A 20,703-nucleotide genomic window follows, 5' to 3' on the forward strand; every position below is an offset into this window, starting at 1 on the left:
GCCACTGCACAAAAAACTAATGAAGCATAAAAATCATTGATATTGCTTATTATTGACACACATTTAGTTGCAATGATGATTAAAGAATAATTCAGGTAGCATGTATTATTTTGTAAAAACATGCTGATTTAATGCTATTCTCCCTTATAAATCATCAGAATTATGTTATCTAATAGGCATTTAAAGGGTTAAAATTCAGAATTTGAATGAAATTTTAGTTTTCATGACCAGGACTGATGCAAATTTAAAAAACTGGGAAAAAAAAGTGGAATTATTTTTATATATGTATTAGTTTTATAGCATTTTAGAAATGTAAACATGAGGTGGACACTTTTGGCCACGAACAAGCTGAGAGGGAGTTTTTATGTTTTTCTGTCACTGCACAAAAAACTAATGAAGCATAAAAATCATTGATACTGCTTATTATTGACACACATTAAGCTGCAATTATGGTTAAAGAATAATTCAGGTAGCATGTATTATTTTGCAAAAACATGGTGATTTAATGCTATTCTCCCTTATAAATCATCAGCATTATGTTATCTTATAGGCATTTAATGGGTTAAAATTCAGAATTTAAATGAAATTTTAGTTTTCATGACCAGGACTGATGCAAATTTAAAAAAGTGGAATTTTTTTTATATATGTATTAGTTTTATAGCATTTTAGAAATGTAAACATGAGGTGGACACTTTTGGCCACGAACAAGCTGAGAGGGAGTTTTTATGTTTTTCTGTCACTGCACAAAAAACTAATGAAGCATAAAAATCATTGATACTGTTTATTATTGACACACATTAAGCTGCAATGATGGTTAAAGAATAATTCAGGTAGCATGGTGATTTAATGGTGATTTAATGCTATTCTCCCTTACAGATCATCAGCATTATGTTATCTAATAGGCATTTAAAGGGTTAAAATTCAGAATTTGAATGAAATTTTAGTTTTCATGACCAGGACTGATGCAAATTTAAAAAACTGGTAAAAAAAATGGAATTTTTTAAATATATACAGTATATTAGTTTTATAGCATTTTGGAAATGTAAACAAGAGGTGGACACTTTTGGCCACGAACAAGCTGAGAGGGAGTTTTATCTACTTTGCCTTCCCTGCACAAAAATAACAATGCATAATAATCAATGTTGGTGTTAATCAGTTACATATCTCAGACTGTGTTATTGATAATACAAGATAAACCGGTAGCACTGAGAAGATAGGCAGTGATCAGTTTTGTGGTAGTTTTCCAACAAGCGCATTGTGCTAACAAATTGGCATTTGAGGGGTTAAAAAATTAAAAATGAATTAATTTTTTGTACTTATGACAAGAACTGATATTAATTAAACATTTTATGCAGTAAAAGCAGCAAAAAACATACAAAATCCCAAAAATTACAGACTCAATCTGTTGGTGGCCATTTTTGGCTGAGAGGGTAGTCAAAACGAACAAGGCCAGAGGGTTAAGTAACAGGTTTACCTCTCCACAGTCCACTCAGCCGGAGATAAACCAGAGCCGCTTCTTCTCTTCCTCCACATGGAGAAGGATTGAAAAGAAAATCAGGAATTCCTGAAGCTCAAACATATTTGACAGTCAAACTTTACTCTTCATGTCACTTTCACGGACCTGGGCTGCAGAAAAAGTGATGTACGAGTAGAGGCGGGAACATCTGGTGACGCAACCAGGAAATGCTGTGAAGGGTAGACTGACACATATAACAAGAGTTGACGCGGCCTGCAGGGCGCACCGAAGTACACTCATTTGGTGAGACCGCAAAGGGTGGGTCCTTGAAGTGTGCATACCCTGAATTGGGACACAGCCACTGACTGGCTGCTCGCTAGTGGGAGAAAGCTTCAACTTGGATTCTTGCCAAAGTAACATATGTCACTGCTGTGTTTCAGCATGCAGAATGACACTGGTTAGCTCACAGCACTGCTTTCTGATTGGCGCAGACATGCTCTTAGCTGCCCTGTTTGTTTGTGTTATTACACCTGTTGAATACAGATTAATTTCACATATGTGTTTCATTGAATTCAAGACACTTCTCTGCATTTCCAGGCTACCGGCTGCTCTCCTCGTGTTTGCCTGACCAGACACTAAATATAGAGCTGCAGCTCTGGATCTGTCAACGTATGATGTAAAAATAGCAAGGAGAGGGAAGCCTGCTCACAACAGAGCAAACACACGGGAAGGACTAAGTGTAAGCTGGTAAAAGTTAACTGCTGAAACCGACTGAAGACAGACAGAGTGTGATAGACAGGCAGAAAGACAGGCAGAGAGACGAACAGGTACATTTGTAGCTACTGTAAAGATTAGAGATAGACAAGCTGAGATACTGTGGGTTTGACTTGGCTCACCTTAATGTATACTGTCATTAGTTACAGCAGGAGATGTAAACAGTCAGACAGGCAGACTTTTCTCGCTATCAGGTAAGTTAAGATCGATTTATTGATTTCTCTTTATTTAACCAGAAAATGTACAATATTATAATTATGCAGTTCAAAAATTGTGCTCTGCTGTGTTGTTTTAAGTTTTGAAGGAGCAGTCTTTGTGCTATGCTAGGGCAAGGCTAAACATTCTAGAGATCATGTTTCTGACAAAAGAAGCCCAAGACAATTTCAAATCCTGCTTTAGACATCTAAGTCCGTCTACAGGTGATGCAGATTTTTACGGCTTGTGGGAAAATAATGCAGGGCTAAGTGTTTCAAGAGGGAGCTGTGTGAAGTCTGGTAGATGCCTCAAGACAGTTTCAGCTGGAAGTGACCTTCCTACAGTGTCAAGTTAACAGACATTAGTCAGTTATTACTGACCACACGAATAAATGTTAGGGTGACTTCATCATTTTGAGAATATAACCACTGTTAGCTAGCTAGCTAGTTAGCCCCAGGTGGAAGTGGATCTGCTCTCAAGTATGCTTGCTGGGATTGCACTCTGGCACCACTACACCTGTGTTTTCAATGCTTCTTCCTACAGTGCTTACCAATTCCATTGAAAACACTGCTGGGATCTGATGACGAAGGTATAGCCCTACCCCTAGCAACCACAGTAGTAGACTTTGTATGAATCTAATCACTTATCTTTCAGAATAAAATAAGCATGTTAGCTGATGATTAACAGAAAGAGATATGTTAAGTCAATGTTTATTAACCCAATATCACAATAGGCCCAAAAGGGTTTTTAAGAAGATGGCATTAATTTCGGTTCAGTGCAACCAGCCCTTCAGTCAGGTTCTAAACATGATTTTAGCAACACTAGCAACAAGGAAACTGGTAGTTACCACCATCAAGAGAGAAGAAAATCACTGGTCATTGTAATTTGATTCTTAGCGGCTTTCATTGGGGATCTCTTAATAACATCATGTGTAGGGAGGTGGTGGGCAGAGGTCTGAACTCATTTCCTAATTTTAAGACATCGTCATTTGGATAAATCGGCCTGATTACATCAACACAGACAGTGGTAAATCCCAAACTGATCTTCCAGATAGACAGGGATTAAAGTCTGTGACCTTTATTGTACACAGCAATTTTGTTGTTTTGTGTTTTGTGATGTGCTTTATGTGAACATGTGACATTCTCTTGTGTCCAAAACAAATTTCTCCTAAGGGAGACAATAAAAGCATGGTATAAGGTATAAACAATTAAATAAGCAAATCAGTAAGTAAGTTTAATAATGTAGTTTTCCTATTAAGTAATGAAAAAAACACATTTTTAAATCTCAAACTCACCATTAGAACCAATATCTCTGTGTTTACAGACTCAGTACACTTGTGTTTCCTTGTTTTTCCTTGAAGCAAATTGCTGCGCTATGTTTAATTATAGAGTGATGCCTCTCATCTTGCATCTCAGTTTGACTGATTCAGTCTTCAGTAATACACTGTACTGAGCACACAGCTTGGGGCCCCACATTTTATGCCACACGAGGCCCAGCATTTTTGCCAGCTGTGGCCCCAAAAGTATATATATATATATATATATATATATATATATATATATATATATATATATATATACATATATATATGTATATATATATATATATATGATATATACACATATATGCTCCTCAAGCTAGCATGTAGCTAGCTGGCGCAAAATGCACAGGTTTTTGACAACAAATAGACCGAAAGAGCAGACCAACAGCCCTGCCGTGGAGGACTCTGCGGCGAAAAAACCCTAAGAACTCATGGCCAACTAAAATCCGAAAATATATGGCAGCATACGTCAAGTATGGCTTTACAGCCATACAGAAAAATGGCCATGACTGCCCAAAATGCGTCCTCTGTCTGGAGAACCTCTCAAAGGAGTGTTTAGATGCAGTGTTGGGGAAGCTTCTTTGCAAGCATAGCTTGTAAAACTACATGTAGTTTAGCCTGTCTGTGGTTTGAACAAACTACATTTCTAGCTCTGTAGAAATGCCATCTGTAAAACTACTGCTAAAAAAAGTAGCTTTAGCAACTACTTATATTTATTACACTCATTTAAAGGGATATTCCGGTGTAAGTTTAATTCATGGTCTAACAGTTTTATCAACCTCAGAAACAACCGCACAACAACATTACACTGCAGTAAACAGATCCAAATATAAACCACCACCAAAAAGCCACAAATAATGCTCAGAACAGCACCAAACTTCCGCAACAGTACAAATAGGGTCTCAGCACATAGTCCGAGGCATTAAAACTCCACTAGCTTAGCTTGATTTCTACTGACAAGCTGACAAAATGTACCACTCTTCTGCAGCAGCTTCCTGTTGACAGGAAGTCCCAACAACTCAAATACCGAGTGCAGTAGAGTTCTGCGGCTCATGGATGAAAATGTATGATTATGACTCCATGGACAAGCAATCAAAGTTCATATGTGTCTTACCTGCCAGTTTATAACAGTTATTATCGAGAGCGGACAGGGAAAAGAACGGAATTGAACATTTCTAACCGCACTCGGTAATCGTCGTGTCGGGACTTCCCCGACCCGGAAGCTGATGGAGGAGAGTTGAAATCTGTTTTTTGCTTCACAATAGAAATCCAGCTAAGCTAGCGGAGGTTAGATGCCCCGGACTATGTGCTGAGACACTGTTTGTATTGTTGCTGAAGTTTGGTGCTGTTCTGAGCATTGTTTGTGGCTTTTTGGTGGCGGTTTATATTTGGATCCCTTTACTGCAGATTATTGTTGTCGTGCGGTCGTTTCTGAGGTTGATAAAACTCTGTAAATTAGCGGTCTGCTAACTTGATCTCTCGAGAGGGAGTCTAAACAGAGTTTCACAGTTATTTAGACCATGGATTAAACTTACACCGGAATATCCCTTTAACTCAGCGTTAAATAAATCAACATATGGTGTATATGAAACAAAATATAATAGCCTACAAAAAATTCACATGCCAGCAGAAATATGCCTCTCAACTTTAAAAAAGTGCCGATCCCCGATTGCGACATAACAGGAAGGCTTGAGGAGCGGTCCACCATTACTCTCCTGCCTCTTAGGTCGCACTTGGGGAACAACACTTTTTGTCTGCCATGACGGCAGCGCGCCGGAGATGCTACTGCTAATGTGAGTTGTCCAAAAACCTTCTTTTTGGTAAACTCTGTATACACAATCAATGACCTTAATGCTCGTGTTCATGTGTAGAGACCCCGGTGATACTACGAGCAAAGTTTCATGTTGTGTCGAGCCTTCTTAGTGTTTTAAAAATAGAGATTTTGATGCAAGCGTAAAGGTGCCCCTGCACCCCATTGAAAATTAGCTTGCCTGAAAACGAAACTATGGTCAATCTTAAAAGTGCCTCTTTCATCGTAATTATACTTTTACATGAAGGCTTGACTCATATTTGACCACAAATAAAGCCTCGGCTGCTTTCTGGTGAGCGTTTCACTTTAAGTTTTATTTTTAAAGAACAAAAGCTGACATTTTTGGTCAACGACACAGGAACTTCAGAGGCACTAACACTTAGGCACTAGAACTAGATGCCAGGGTAGAATCGCTTGTTGACACGACAGGTTTTCCATGACGTGCTTGTGCCATATTAGCACTGCCTTCCTGGCACAAAGACCCACCCACTCTGTGAAGTATTTGAGTGCTGCCAGGGCAAGCCAATCAGAGGTAGCATTGGTCTAGTATGTCATGGCATGTTTCATGCCTTTTTTCAAAGAAAAATACAATAAAATGTATATTATATAGGTCTTATTCAATAAAAGAAATATTTATTGTTAATGGCCAAAATTGTTGTTTGTAAATTGAGTACACACTTTTGTACAACTACAAAAAAATGACCCAAAAAGTAGTTGAAATACTTATGAATGTATACTGAATACTTAATATAAATGTACTTTAACTAGCAGCGAGTTACAGCAAATTGTAGTTTAGCTATGCAGTTCAACTACATGTGGTTTAAGTCCCCCAAACACTGTTTAGATGTTCGTTAATATTCTTATGCTAAACAAATGTAATAATTATTGAGTAGTGAATAAAAGTAAGAAAAATCATTCTAAAAGTTGATGTTTCTTTACATATTTTGTAGCACTGTCTGTGGGTTTGGGGGTCCCTGGCCAGAAGCTAATTCTGTTTGGGGGGCCTTGGCATGGACCCAAATGCACGACTCGAGAAAGTCGACATGTTGTGATGTGTTCATGTGCTGTTGGAACTTCTGACTATGTACATTTAACATTCTGCTTAAATGACACAATTACAAAACATCCTCGTGCTTGTGAACACCTGACCTTCAAGTATCAGGTGTCTGGAGATTCTTCACTAGCACTTGAACACACCATATACAGCCACAGAGGACTATGTTTCACAGTCATGCAACCTAACGCCACAAGTAACACATTGTTCCATTTTATTATCTGTTTTGGTTTGTTTTTTTTAGGAAACAATGTTGTCAAAAAAGGAGGAGAAGAGGTCATTCAGCAATGGGCCGCTGAGAGACAGATGGGAGAAGATAGCTCAGGGTGTGGAAGACCAGAACAAACAGGAGGCTGAGTGGAAGCAGAAAAGTTCACTCAAACTGTGAGAATATGTGATCACTTTGGTTGTTTTTGTATCACATTGTAAGGTGATGGTTATAGTGAAGACAATTAAGCGTAGTACCAATTAATCTAAACACAGAGTAAAACATTTTTATAATGTTGCTCAACGGCTACTATCATCTTAAAATTCAGAGACTATGATATGGCTGTGAGGTCCCCAATGCATTTTTCTGTCTAAGTAACAACACAGCTACTAGCTACTAACAATTAGGCTGCTGGTGACTCGTGCAATTCAGTGGAAAATCTCATTGATAGGGGCCATACTTAAAAAAGATAAATGTGATAGTGCTACATACAGTAAGCACATTGCATGAGAAAAAAAGGACTCTTATATCATTATCTGGGTCAACAGTTATAGTGCCTTGCAAAAGTATTCACCCCCCCTTGAACTTTTCCACATTTTGTCATGTTTAAACCACAAATGTACATTTATTTTATTGGGATTTTAGGTGATAGACCAACACAAAGCGTTGCATAATTGTGAAGTGGAAGGAAAATGATACATGATTTCTAAATGTTTTTTTACAAATAAAAAACAGAAAAGTGTGGTGTGCAAAAGTATTCACCCCCGAGTCAATACTTTGTAAAACCACCTTTCGCTGCAATGACAGCTGCAAGTCTTTTGGGGTAAGTCTCTACAAGCGATGCACATATAGAGACTGAAATATTTGCCCATTCTTCCTTGCAAAATAGCTTAAGCTTAGTCTGATTGGATGGAGAGTGTAAATAGAACCTCTGCCCCAGTCTCAAGTCTTTTGCAGACTCTAACAGGTTTTCTTCCATGATTATCCTGTATTTTGCTCCATCCATCTTCCCATCAACTCAGACCAGCTTCCCTGTCCCTGCTGAAGAAAAGCATCCCCACAGCATGATTCCAGCGGCGCTGGATTGATTTTAGAGGTGGGGGGGCCGTGGGGGTTCTTGTGGATAGGTATTTCACTTTTGTTTATCAGTGGAAAAGTGTGTTATTAGTGAAATATGTAGCTCTCTCATCGCCGCTGTCCACACATCCGTGGTGCTGAAAATGCACAGACTGCAGCAGCTTTTCAACTTATTCTTGTTATTCGTGTTATTTAAAATAGGAATGATGATCATTGGTAAAACCAAGTGCTTTGTACATGCTGCCATTTCTGACCACAAAAAAATGAACACAATTAAATTCCCTGAGAGCCATGATATATTTCACACTGGCACGAGACCATGTGCAGTGGCACAGTTCGGCACAGCAGTGCACGTGAACACCTGGATCACCTACACTACCAAGTCAAGATCTCTGAAATAAACTTGCAGTCTTCTTAAACAGGAGATGGTGAGTGGTGACCAATCGTCACAACACTGTGGACAGCGCTGTGTGTGTGTGTGTTTTGTGTGTGTGTGTGTGTGTGTGTAAGCCTACAGCTGCTGAAGACAGAAAGTTCTCATTCAGTTTTAAATAAATTAAGATTTAAACAAATACAATTATTTAAATGTTTTTATTTATTTATGTGTTTATATACACTGCCTTCGTGAAGGACCTGCAGGGAGAACCTGATCTCTACCAAACATGAGCTGCTTCGAGTGCAGGAGCAGCTGGCCTTGGCAGAGAAGAAGAGAGAAGAGAAGCCAGCGTATTAAAAGGGAAACAACATGAAGTGAGTTGGGAGAGAGAGAGAGAGAGAGAGAGAGAGAGAGACGCCTCTCAGTCACAGACTCTGAGTACAGTCGGGTCCTGGCCTAATGGCATATGGTAATGTGCGACTGGTGGAACCGGGCGTCCAGCCCACTTGATGCTGCCACCACTATGTTTCACGATGGGGATGGTGTGTTCAGGGTGATGTGCAGTGTTATTTTTCTGCCACACATAGCGTTTTGCATTTAGGCCAAAAACATCAATTTTGGTTTCATCTGACAAGAGCACCTTCCTCCACATGTTTGTTGTGAACCCCACATGGCTTGTGGCAAACTGCATGGCTTTGTTTCAACAATGGCTCTCTTCTTGCCACTCTTCCATAAAGGCCCGATTTGTGGAGTGCATGACTAATAGTTGTCCTGTGGACAGATTCTCTCACCTGAGCTGTGGATCTCTGCAGCTCCTCCAGAGTTATCAGGGGCCTCTTGGCTGCTTCTCTGATCAATGCTCTCCTTGCCCGGCCTGTCAGTTTAGGTGGATGGCCATGTCTTGGTAGGTTTGCAGTTATGCCATATTCTTTCCATTTTCAGGTGATGGATTGAGCAGTGCTCTGTGAGATGTTCAAAGCTTGGGATATTTTTTCACATCCTAATCATGCTTTAAACTTCTCCACAACTTTATCCCTGACCTGTCTGGTGTGTTCCTTGGGCTTCATGATGCTTTTTGTTCACTAATGTTCTCTAGCAAACCTCTGAGGCTTTCATAGAACAGATGTATTTACACTAAGATTAGATTACACACAGGTGGACTCCATTTACTAATTATGTGATTTCTGAAGGCAACTGGTTGCTCTGGATTTTATTTAAAGGTATCAGAGTAAAGGGGGGTGAATACTTTTGCACACCACACTTTTCTGTTTTGTATTTGTAAAAAAAAATTAAAACCATGCATCATTTTGCTTCCTCTTCACAATTATGCACCACTTTGTGTTGGTCTATCACATAAAATCCAAATAAAATACATTTACATTTGTGGTTAAAATGTGACAAAATGTGGAAAAGTTCAAGTGGGGTGAATACTTTTGCAAGGCACTGTACATGGCTGTCAAATGAAGCCTGATATTCCAAAAACTATTAAACTGCTCAAGCAGTTCCAGTTCCAGTGTCTGTTCACCATACTAAATTAATGAGCTATGTTTATAGACATCTGCTGGCTGCAGATAACTTTATACATTAATTAGATGAAATAAGAAATAGTGACTTCAATACTTTGGTGCAACATCCTCTGAACACCACAGGACAGCGCCTGTAACACACAAGCTACAAAAAGTAGCCATCACTATCTCTGAACACAAGCGGTCATCTCACATCCCATTCACTGTATAGCTTGGTGCTGCCGGCATTGTTAGACAGTACATATGGACAATCCTTTATTGATGAAAATCTTGAAATTGATGTGGGGACAATACCAAATACCTAGCTAGTCTTGTTGAATCATTGAATCTTTTAGAGATGAGTTTTATGAGCTGGACTAGTTTATCTTTATTACTATTATTATCTCTCTATTGTCAAGTCATATCTAAGGTTTGTCATACAGTTTTTACTCTATTTGAGTTGTTAACTTTCTTTGTGGGATGGTAATAACTTTTCTAGCTATTAGTAAAACCCTCAGGTGTTACCAGGGAGTTATTGCTTGTGAAAGCTTCATGCTCTGATCTGAAAACATAAATATATATTTTTTTATTTGGCAAGTGACCATGGTATAAGTGGGATAATGCCCAACAAGATATAATCCATAATCAGAAGTTAATTGACTCTGTGTCACAAGCAACAGTGCTGGTCTCCACATCATCCATTAGTTCCTGGTAATGGCCACCTTGTCAGGCCCTTTACAACCCTTTACTTGTTTGTTCATTCACTACTCTCTCTATACAGCATAACATACATTCTAGTTTTTTCAATTGTAAGCAAGAAATTGAGATTTTTTATCATCATCATTTGACATCATCACTGAGAAGTGTCACACAATGGTAATCTTTTCATTCATTAAATGTTATGCAATGCACTCTGGGATTGTTAGTGGAGTGTACATGCCATTAAAACTACATTTACTTCTGTAACGTGAGGGTTCGGTATGTGGTGGTTTGAGCACTCTTAATGATAAAGAAGAGCAGGATGGAGACTGATAATTTCATTAAGCAGCACTTTACTTTTAACTGCACTTCAGCTACACAACAATGACAACAATACTTCCTTTTTCTGACACACATGTGATTAAACTATCCAATCAGAAGCTAGAAGGGCTGAGGTAAATGTACGGCAACCCAAAAGGTACATTCAGCACATTATGGCAGCTGTCTTGTCTGTGCTACTGAAAAGATTTAAACATGAAATTATGTAAATAATAACTGTTAACATAAATAAGTAAATAGTTACCTGTGTAAACATTAACACATTTTTAAACAAATTAACTCAAGAATGAAGACACACTCAACTCAGATTTTCACTCAAAGGGAAAACACAGGAAGCCAACTGCATTGACTCCCTTAAGACACACAACCACTGAACAAGGGGACTACAACCCCATTATATAATCTCCCAGTCAGCTGAGGGAAAATATAACAGGTTTGGGTGGCACTGTGTGGGTGGCAGCCTGTTACAGGCGTTTAAATTTAAAAAATTTAAAAATACCTACAAAATCAACAGTACATGCTACAGTTTTGAAACTTTCACCAAACTGTAGCCCCAATACTTCTGAAACTTTAGTCCACTTAAACTCATTACAAATTATGAAGTCCATCACTCAGTTTTTTTCAAAACCTGTAAAACTTGTAAAACCTATCTCCTCCCACAATTTTTGCTCAATTATCACCAAACTTGCTAGAGAGCATCTTCAGACCGTCCTCCACAAAACTTGTTTCTCGGATTTTTTATTTATCAAAAATTAAGCATCAAAATGTTTGACTGTAAACAGTACTGTAAACATATACTATCAAATTCTTGCTAAATACATTTTCAATCTTCGTGAAAAAAATTAGAATATTTTGGAGTTATGGTTGATGAAGTTTGGCAAATATCAGAATTTTATCTCAAAAACTGAATTTTTGAGAACATTTTGAATTCTGCTCTCATGGGAACAACTGGAGTCAATGTGAGAGTGGCATTTTTAAACATCAGATTTTTTCTAATGAAGCAAAACACTTAGAGTTAAAAACAAATCATTAACATTTCCATGCTGTCAAGATGCAATTTATGTATTATCAGATTTTTGTTCAGGTAACAGAATTTCTGACATTTTGACCATTTTTTAAATCTGCCTTGACAACAGCTCACTTCCAGCCAATTAGTTCAGTGAGTTAGGAGCTGGTTCTTGGGGGCAAGGGTTGTGGGTTCAAGACCCCGCAAGGATGATGACAGATCAAAATGTCCCCAACATGAAACACAAGACAATTGTCCTGATGGTGGCATCACAGCAAGCCTCTAAATGAAATAAAAACAAATAGCTTGGACTGGACCATGGGTGAAAGCTAACCAAATTTTGCATAAAGGTCGAGTCTCATGCCAGATTACCTCAGCTGTAAACCCAAGCCAATAGTCCTGATGGTGGCGCTACAGCAGGCATCTAAATTTCAAAACACTGAAAATTCATAACAAATCAACCTGCTAGAACTTCACACTTTCATCAAACTGTAGCCCCAGTACTAAAGAAACTTTTGTACATTTAAACCTATTAAAAATTATAAAGTACCATCACTCTGTTTTTTTTTTAAACTGTAAAACTTATAAAAACCTATCTCCTCCCACAATGTTTGCCTACAGTGCATGAAAATGTCTGACTGTGAACACTACTGTAAACATATACCTGCAAATTGATAAATAAATCTTCAATGTTCATGAAAAAATTGAACATTTTTTAGAGTCATGGTAGATGATGTTTGACAAATATCAGAATTTTACCTAAAAAACTGAATTTGTGAGAACATTTTGAATTCTGCTCTCATGTGAATAATTGCAGTCAATGCAACAGCATTTTCAAACATCAGTTATTCACTTATGGAGCAAATCAATCATTTTTAAAACCAAATTACCAACATCTCCATGCTGCAATATGTGTATTTTCAGATTTTTGTCTTGATAACTGAATATTTTACAGTGGTTTCAAATCTGCCTGCACAACAGTAAATGGCTTAATCAATTTGTGAAGCCACTGTTGTATTGCCACTTGCCAATTAGCTCAGAGTGATACATGACAGTCTTTGGTTCCAGAAGTTGAGAGTTCAAGCCTCAAGTGGTCCAAAATGAACATTGTTGTCAACTGTCTTGTCTTCCTAATTTGCCAAAAATAGCCCGGACCCGACCCATCGCTGCACAGCAGCTATAATTTTTATTTTGTATTTTTTAACTGTTTTAAAATTCTGATTCTGATTCTGATTCTGATTTTGATTCACTCAATAGCTTCTGATGACATGTGACCTAGATATTGAGAAACCTCTGTTCACATTAGGACTTTGATGAATCACTGATCTCTGTCCATTACATCAGCCATTCTCAACCTTGGGGTCCCGACCCCAATTGGGGTCGCGAGATGATTTCTGGGGGTCGCCAAATCATTTTGGAAAAATATATATTTATTTATTTATTTTTTATTCATTTATTGATTTTTTTATCAAAATTCATGTAGCGTCCGACCGGACGTTAGAAGGATGACGAGCGGTTGGGCTCAAACAGGCATTTTATTACTCAAAACCAGTTACTGTCGGCTGTAACTACACCAAAACAACAACAACGAACCTGTCCGCTTATCCCATGTCTGCCCTTCTCATTCACACATGCAGACAGAGCTCTCTCTCTCCCCCGCCCCTCACCTCATCACCACATAAGGCCATACGCGTTCACAGACAGGGGTCTGTGGGTCGTCACATTAATATTAAATCACATAATTTCAAACAGAGAGTTGTTTTAGTTGTTTTCTGCTTTATTGTTTGTCCAAAATTCATTGTATCAACGCGGCGTTTCTATGATTCTGATCTGTGCGTGTGAGATTCTGGTCAGTGAAGCACAGTGGGGGGGGGACACAAAGAAAAAGAGAGAAAAAAAACAGGCGCGTTGTTGTTTTAGCCACAGCTGCAGCAAGTTTGCTAGCAGGAAAAATGGATCGATGGCTTAAAAGAAAAAGTGTTCCAGCACACGACAGTCAGCAGCAGCAGCAGGGGTCCCAAGATCAGCCAGCAGAACCACCACCTGAGAAACTTATGGCACTGGGGGCGACACCGGCGGCTGATAAGGGGGTCGAGGCTCCGTAAATATCAGCCCGACTTTGGGCTTTTCCTGCACAACAAAAAACAGCATTGACTACCCACAGTGTGTCATTTGCTCTGAAGCCAGTCAAACTTAAAAGACATTTAGAGACCAAACACAGCAGCTTAATTGATAAGCCAATTGATTTTTTTCAGCGCAGGGAGCAAGAACTAAAAAGGCAATAAACAGTGGTGAGCGGGCCGGTTCTAGGCATGGGCACGGGGGGCAATGCCCCCCCAAATGCTTCGGCTGCCCCACCAAACCGACCCTGCTTCATTCCGAAAAAAAAAAAAAAAAAATCAAATATATAATATTGTAACGTATTCCCATAAATGCTGCTCAGAGTAATCACAGTCCACGGCTCTTCTGCCAACAGAGCCGGTGTCTCTCTCTCTCTCTCTCTTGTACCGTGCATACAGTCAGTAGCAGCTTCTCTCAGTTAGCATCACATTAGATACTACGGACACTCCAGGCTTGTTAGTTGTTAGCATGTCGGCTAGCAACTGCTAGTAGTAGCCTAGTCCCATCGGCGGCTGCTGCCGAGTTTGTCTCTGTCTCTGTCTCCGCGGCATGGGAAGCATTACACGAGCCTCACCCACCCCCGCCGACAGGATTAAACAACACACGTTAGTGAGAGGGGACTCCATAACCTGTAACTTCAGGTTAGCGCCGCCGGCCACTGTTTAACGTTACTTCCTGGGGCCAGAGCCTCCGACAGCGGCTAATCTGAGGCTGCTGGCATCTGGCAGGGAGAAACAGGGAACCCAGGCAGGCACACACGACTTTCCAAAGCACGAGAAAGTGGTGCACAATAATATAGCATCAACCAATCAGACAAGATCTATTTATTTATTTTTATAGCGCTGTTTACAAAATTGCTTTGTCACAGATTATAAAGAAACTTAGATTTTGCCCCACCACCAAATTTCCCAACCTCCCTTCATATCTACCACGATGAATTTGGGTAATTTGGTGGTGGGGCGAAATGTATGTGACAGATTGACAATCTTTAACGTTGGCTGATGCCAGAGGAACCACAAGCCCTTATGGGCCGGCCGATTATCACTCTGTTCCCTGTCTAGCGTTATTTAAAGGCTAAATTACAATTTAGTCTCTTCAAGTCCTCCACATCTGTTGAAAAATCAATCTGATCACTAATTATATACCACATACAAGTCTCTGTATCACACTCATGGTTACCTTCTACAGTCACAAACTTTTACATCAGTCTGCGTTGTTTTGTAGTGAATTTCTTATTCAGATGTGCATGGTTTGAAATAATACAAATCTACCTCCATTTTTTTATTTGATTATTTGTTTGCAAAAGTTAAAAATGAAGCAATGCCTTCTGGGAATTTCAAGACTGAATCGAGTGGACCGCATCTGCGTGGTTGTTGGAAGTTGGAGATTGAAAATTGGAAACTGACTGAGATTAAGCTAGCAAAAAAATGAATGGAGGCATCAAGAGATACAAGGGGTGAGCAGAGAAAAGAGAGAGAGAGGAATTTGAGAGCACTGTAGGCTGACGGTGAAAAATGCTGCAAACCGACTGATTTCTTTTTAAAATCAAGTGCAGCTTCATCTAGAAGAGGTAAACATGGATAACAAATGATGGCAAGACATTTTTATTATGGAACGGCTGGCTCTGATGATTTAGTTTTTTTTTATGCATTGGGGTTATGCATTCATATGTCCATGTTGTGGTGCAGTTGTTTATAGCATCACTGGGGCTCAAAAGTGTGTGTTCTTTCCGTGCGTCAAAAGTTCTATCTGCCAGTTGCGCAATATTTAGGTTTAGATTCCATTTAATATTAGATAACTAATTGTAATTGGGCATTGATAAAGTTGTCCTACATCGGGGAGGTGGAGGTGGGCTTAAAATGTAAAATGCCAATTACATTGTAACTTCAAATTTAAATAGAAAATATGTTAGTAGCCTGACATCAATAATTTGTTGGCCACAGAATTTGTTTTCTTCGTCAATCCAGAAAAAGAATTCCCGTTAGAGCTTTGCCGATGGAACCATGGCGAATCTGCAATTCTTACGTCTGGGTTGGCATTATAGACTGGTAGGCATACAAAAAAACGTCATCCCTATGGCACTCAAAACAGTAGCAGTTGGTGACCCATCAACATTTCTTACTGCCCCCCCAATCAAGGCAGTCTAGAACCGGGCCTGGTGGTGAGTGAATATGCTACAGTCCCTGCTAAGGCCCTGGCAGCTTCATATGAGGTCGCATATCTGGTGGCTCAATGGAAAAAGCCTCACACGATCGCGGAGAGTCTCATCCGTCCTGCAGCTGTAGCAATGACAAGAGCAATGCATGGAGAGAAAATATCTAACACTCTTTTAACCATTCCCCTGTCAAATGACACCGTGGGGCGCCGTATTCAGGACATAGCAAATGACATTAAAGATCAACTCACTGACAGAGTGAGGAAGAGTGGAAGATTTTCCCTGCAAATTGATGAGTGCACAGATGTGTCAGGAGATGCGCAGCTGCTGGCCTTCGTGAGGTACAGCTACGAAGGGGAAATGCACGAGGATATGTTGTTTTGCTCATCAATGGAGGGAACATGCACTGGACGGGACATTTTCAACAAGCTCAGCAGTAACATACAAAAAGAGGGACTGCGATGGGAGAGCTGTGTATCTGTGTGCACAGATGGAGCTGAAGCTATGCAGGGGGCAAGAAAAGGTTTGAGGGCCTGCGTGTTGGAGGTAGCCCCCCATGTGAAATTTCTGCACTGTATGATCCACATGGAAGCACTTGCTGGCAGGTGTCTGGAGCCAGAGCTTCGTGATGTTCTCCAAACATCAGTTAAGATTGTTAATTTCATTAAATCACGGCCACTGCAAAGCAGACTCTTTGCCACACTCTGTCATGAAATGGGATCAGACCACGATGCACTTCTCTTTCACACAGAGGTCAGGTGGCTTTCTCATGGCAAAGTTTTAACAAGGCTCTTTGAACTGCGTGAGGAGGTCCGCATATTTTTATCAGACTGTAGTTCTCCCCTTGCTGACTATCTGACTGACCCAAAGTGGGTCGCGAGCCTCGCATATTTAGCCAGCATTTTTGACAAACTAAACAGCTTAAACTTGTCCCTTCAAGGTCCAAACACAAATGTCCTAACTCTCTCTGATAAGGTCACAGCATTTAAGAGAAAGCTGGAGCGGTGGGCTGTGTGAGTGGAAGGGGGAAGTGTTGAAATGTTCCCTGAGCTTGATGACTTTATGGAGAGTTACGACATAACCATTCAAACTATGAAACGAATTATTGCCTCTCACCTCAGGAGCCTGCTTGAAAGTTTCAATAAGTACTTCCCAGATGATGACACGCCGGAAAAGTACGACTGGATACGCCAGCCTTTCACCACCTCCACCGCATATCATATCTATCACCTGTCATCAGAGCTGCAGGACGCCTTGCTCGATCTCTCCTCTGACCGCACATTACAGACCGCTTTCTCGGCATGCGCACTGGAGGAGTTCTGGTTGTCAGTAGCTACAGAGTACGCAGCACTGTCAAAAGCTGCAACCGATGTACTGTTTCCATTTGCATCCACATATCTGTGTGAAAAGACCTTTTCTGCGCTGACATACATGAAAAACAAATAGAGATCACGACTCCTCAGAGTTGAGAGTGATCTTCGCGTGGCCGTGTCTAACATAAAGCCAAGAATGCAGCTGCTGTGTTCAAACAAGCAGGCCCAGCCATCACATTAAATAGTGGCTGCAGCTAGTTGGCTTTGTGAAGAAAAAAAAGAAGAAGACATTTATAGAGTTAGGAGTTTTTGTTAACAAAATATCTCTGCTTTGACAAGGAAAGGGGCCGAATGAGCAGATTGACAGTCTTAAGTTGTTGTTATGACAAAATGTTATGATGTTCTATTTCATGTTTAAGTTCTCAGCAACATAGATGTTTAAAATGAAACATAGGCTGTTTTTCTCCCCAGTATGTTTTGTTAGTTGCGGCTTCCTAATTAGCAAGCGCTGGTTATCGTTTTATTTCATTACAAAGAAAAATAAGTTTGCGTTATTTGTTTACATTTTAACCGGCTCAACTACCAGCAATATGATGGGATGTAGCGACCATTGTCGGTCTGTTACTCACGTGAAAACTTAGCCTCTTGATGCTTTTTGATGTTTTTCAAAAACATCATATCATAAGATGATAAAGAAAGTTATAGCTGAAGTGTGATCATAAGTACTGTCTGATTTGTAAATGCGACGGGCGTTGTTTCAGCACCGCGGACAGCGCGCGCGGGCGGGGGGGGGCGCGGACAGCAGTGCATGTTAAATTGGGGGTCGCGACCCAAAAAGGTTGAGAACCACTGCATTACATGATTAAGAATAAAATGGAGCCACATAAATATAGTTACTTAGGTTTATTTTATTTTTCTATGGTATTCTCTGTTGTGTCATTTGCAATTGTTACACAAGCACAACAACAGAACTATATAGTTAGCTGATTTTCTAAAAGAAAGAAAGATGCTGTGAAAAAAGAAAAGGAGTCCTGCAAGTATGGTGACGCTTAGCAGAGGGAGGGAATTGCCAACTGCAAGATGGACTGGAAGTTAGTTAAAACGATGGCAATGCTTATAGCAGCTTTAAAGCAATTCTTGTGCAGTAGTTTCAAGAGTCTGTGTGGGTGATAGTCAAGGTGGCTGGATGGGTCATACAGGAGGCTTCAAAGTCACGTTGTGTTTCATAAATAAGTTAGTGTAGGTAACTTACATTACGTGAGTGATGTACTTAAAAACGAACACAAAACATAAATTATGCGCCGGATTGATCTATACTTGTCAATGTCCACTCATTCAGACAATATGTGAGTTGTTTTAATATGTTTGTCATTTGTTTGTTATTTGTTGAATCTGTAGATCTTATTCAAAGTGGAACTATCACTGGTCTCTTGTTTCCAATGGAGAATTCAAGAGGGTCACCAGCACTGCAGGTGAAGCAGAAAAAAACAAGCCCAAGATCAAATTCAAAGTTGTCCCCCCTCCCCCCAAACCTAAACCACCTCCTCCTCCTCATCCGCCTCCTCCAAAGAAACCAGCTCTACCCAAACCTCACAGGCCAAAACGCACAGTTGAGGTGGATGTGTTCCGGCTGTGTTGGAGAGAATCCTGGATGACCCTTAAGCCTCCAAAGTATCTTTACCTGAAGGCCAAGGAGTTGAAAGCCAGAATCCCAGGATTCGTAACCATAAAGCTGCCTGATCACAGGAAGTACAAACTACCAAAGGAGTATGGATCAGAGGCTGAATGGGTGTTCCCTGCTGATAAATGGAGTCACTCATGGAAACAGGTACTGAGACAGACAAAAACTGGATTTATGTTGAAATACACTAAAACCCAGAGTCCTTGTTATGGGTTAAGTGTGTGAGCCAGGGAAGGTGAGTTTTAGCTAAAGCTGGAAAGATACAGTGTGGTCTTGCTATACCGACACATAAGGGGGTATGGGCTCCTTTTAGGCCACAAGAGTGCATGGAACATTAATTAAATTAAATATAATAAAATGTAGGTAACTGGTTAAAAGTCAGCAGTATGACTCATTATCCTCTCAAAATACTAGGCTCCAGGGGACAGAAAGCTGACAACTTACTGATGAAGTGTTTTTCATTGAACTTGCTGTGACAGCTGTGTTGATGCTATGTATAATGTCGTGTTCATTTAGTATGAGTGACACATATTTGAGCTTATCAAAAAAATTTTGGCTCATGCGAACTAGCTCTGCTAGATTTCTGGCTTAGCCTCATTTGTTCTTCAGTGTCATTAACTCTTCCTAGTCAAGTAGACTCTGGTTCTCCTCTCAGTCCCATCATACACTGAACTGTCATCATTTTCATTTCATTTTGTTTAACAAATAGACACAGACAGAAACTAAACCAAACTAGCTAAAGTGAAACTCTCACCAAAATGGAACTTTTTTTGTTTTTTTGTTAATGTGTTTGAGTCAAACCTTTGTGTAAAAGCATAATTACGATGAAAGAGGCACTTTTAAGATTGCCAGCATCAAAGTCGCTATTTTTAAAACACTAAGAAGGCTCGACACAACATGAAACTTTGCTTGTGGTATCATAAGGGTCTATACACATGAATGCGAGCATTGAGAACATTGTTTGTGTACAAGAGTTTGCTAAAAAGACAGTTTTTGAACAACTCACAATAGCAGTAGCTTGTTCCGCTAGCCACCGTCATAGCAGCCAAGAAATATCGATCTCCGAATGCGACGTAACCTGGACGAGAGTTAAGGTGGACCGCTACTGTCTTCCGGCAACAACTATCCACGATATCTCATGTGTTTTTTCAAGCTTTTCATTTCAGTATTGTTTCTTATATGAGGCTACTTTTTCAACATCAAGGTCAATATTGTTTTTCGCTAATAACAAAACAAGGAATTATCCGTGCATTTATATGAAACTAAGCTTTAGGAGCGTTCCACCTTAACTCTCCTCCATGTTACATTACATTGGAAATTCGATACTCCTCACTGGCAGGACAGCGGCAAGCGGGAGGAAACATCTGCTAACATGAGTTGTCCAAAAACCTTTTTAGTAAACTCTGTGTACACAAACAATGTTCTCAATGCTCGTGTTCATGTGTAGAGACCCTGGTGATACGACGAGCAAAGTTTCATGTTGTGTCCAGCCTTCTTACTGTTTTAAAAATAGCAATTTTGATGCTTTGGCTAATTTGCCCCAAGCACTCCCATTGAAAATGAGTTTGACCCGAAAACGAAAATATAGTAAATCTTAAAAGTGCCTCTTTCAT

The 20,703-nt window shown here is 39.8% G+C and overlaps 1 protein-coding gene across 1 annotated transcript; it reads left to right on the forward strand.

The window, feature by feature from the left end:
- The first annotated feature begins 2,083 nt into the window (after nucleotides 1-2,083).
- LOC115593364 (uncharacterized protein DDB_G0284459-like) lies at nucleotides 2,084-19,844 on the forward strand. The gene is made up of 4 exons (XM_030436880.1): nucleotides 2,084-2,424; nucleotides 2,969-3,014; nucleotides 6,855-6,994; nucleotides 18,808-19,844. Exons 2-4 carry the CDS (start codon nucleotides 3,006-3,008, stop codon nucleotides 19,313-19,315), a joined length of 657 nt encoding a protein of 218 aa, XP_030292740.1. The 5' UTR covers nucleotides 2,084-2,424; nucleotides 2,969-3,005; the 3' UTR covers nucleotides 19,316-19,844.
- The last annotated feature ends 859 nt before the right edge of the window (nucleotides 19,845-20,703 follow it).

This window comes from Sparus aurata, chromosome 12 (assembly GCF_900880675.1).
Source record: "Sparus aurata chromosome 12, fSpaAur1.1, whole genome shotgun sequence".
Taxonomy (NCBI): Eukaryota; Metazoa; Chordata; class Actinopteri; order Spariformes; family Sparidae; genus Sparus; species Sparus aurata.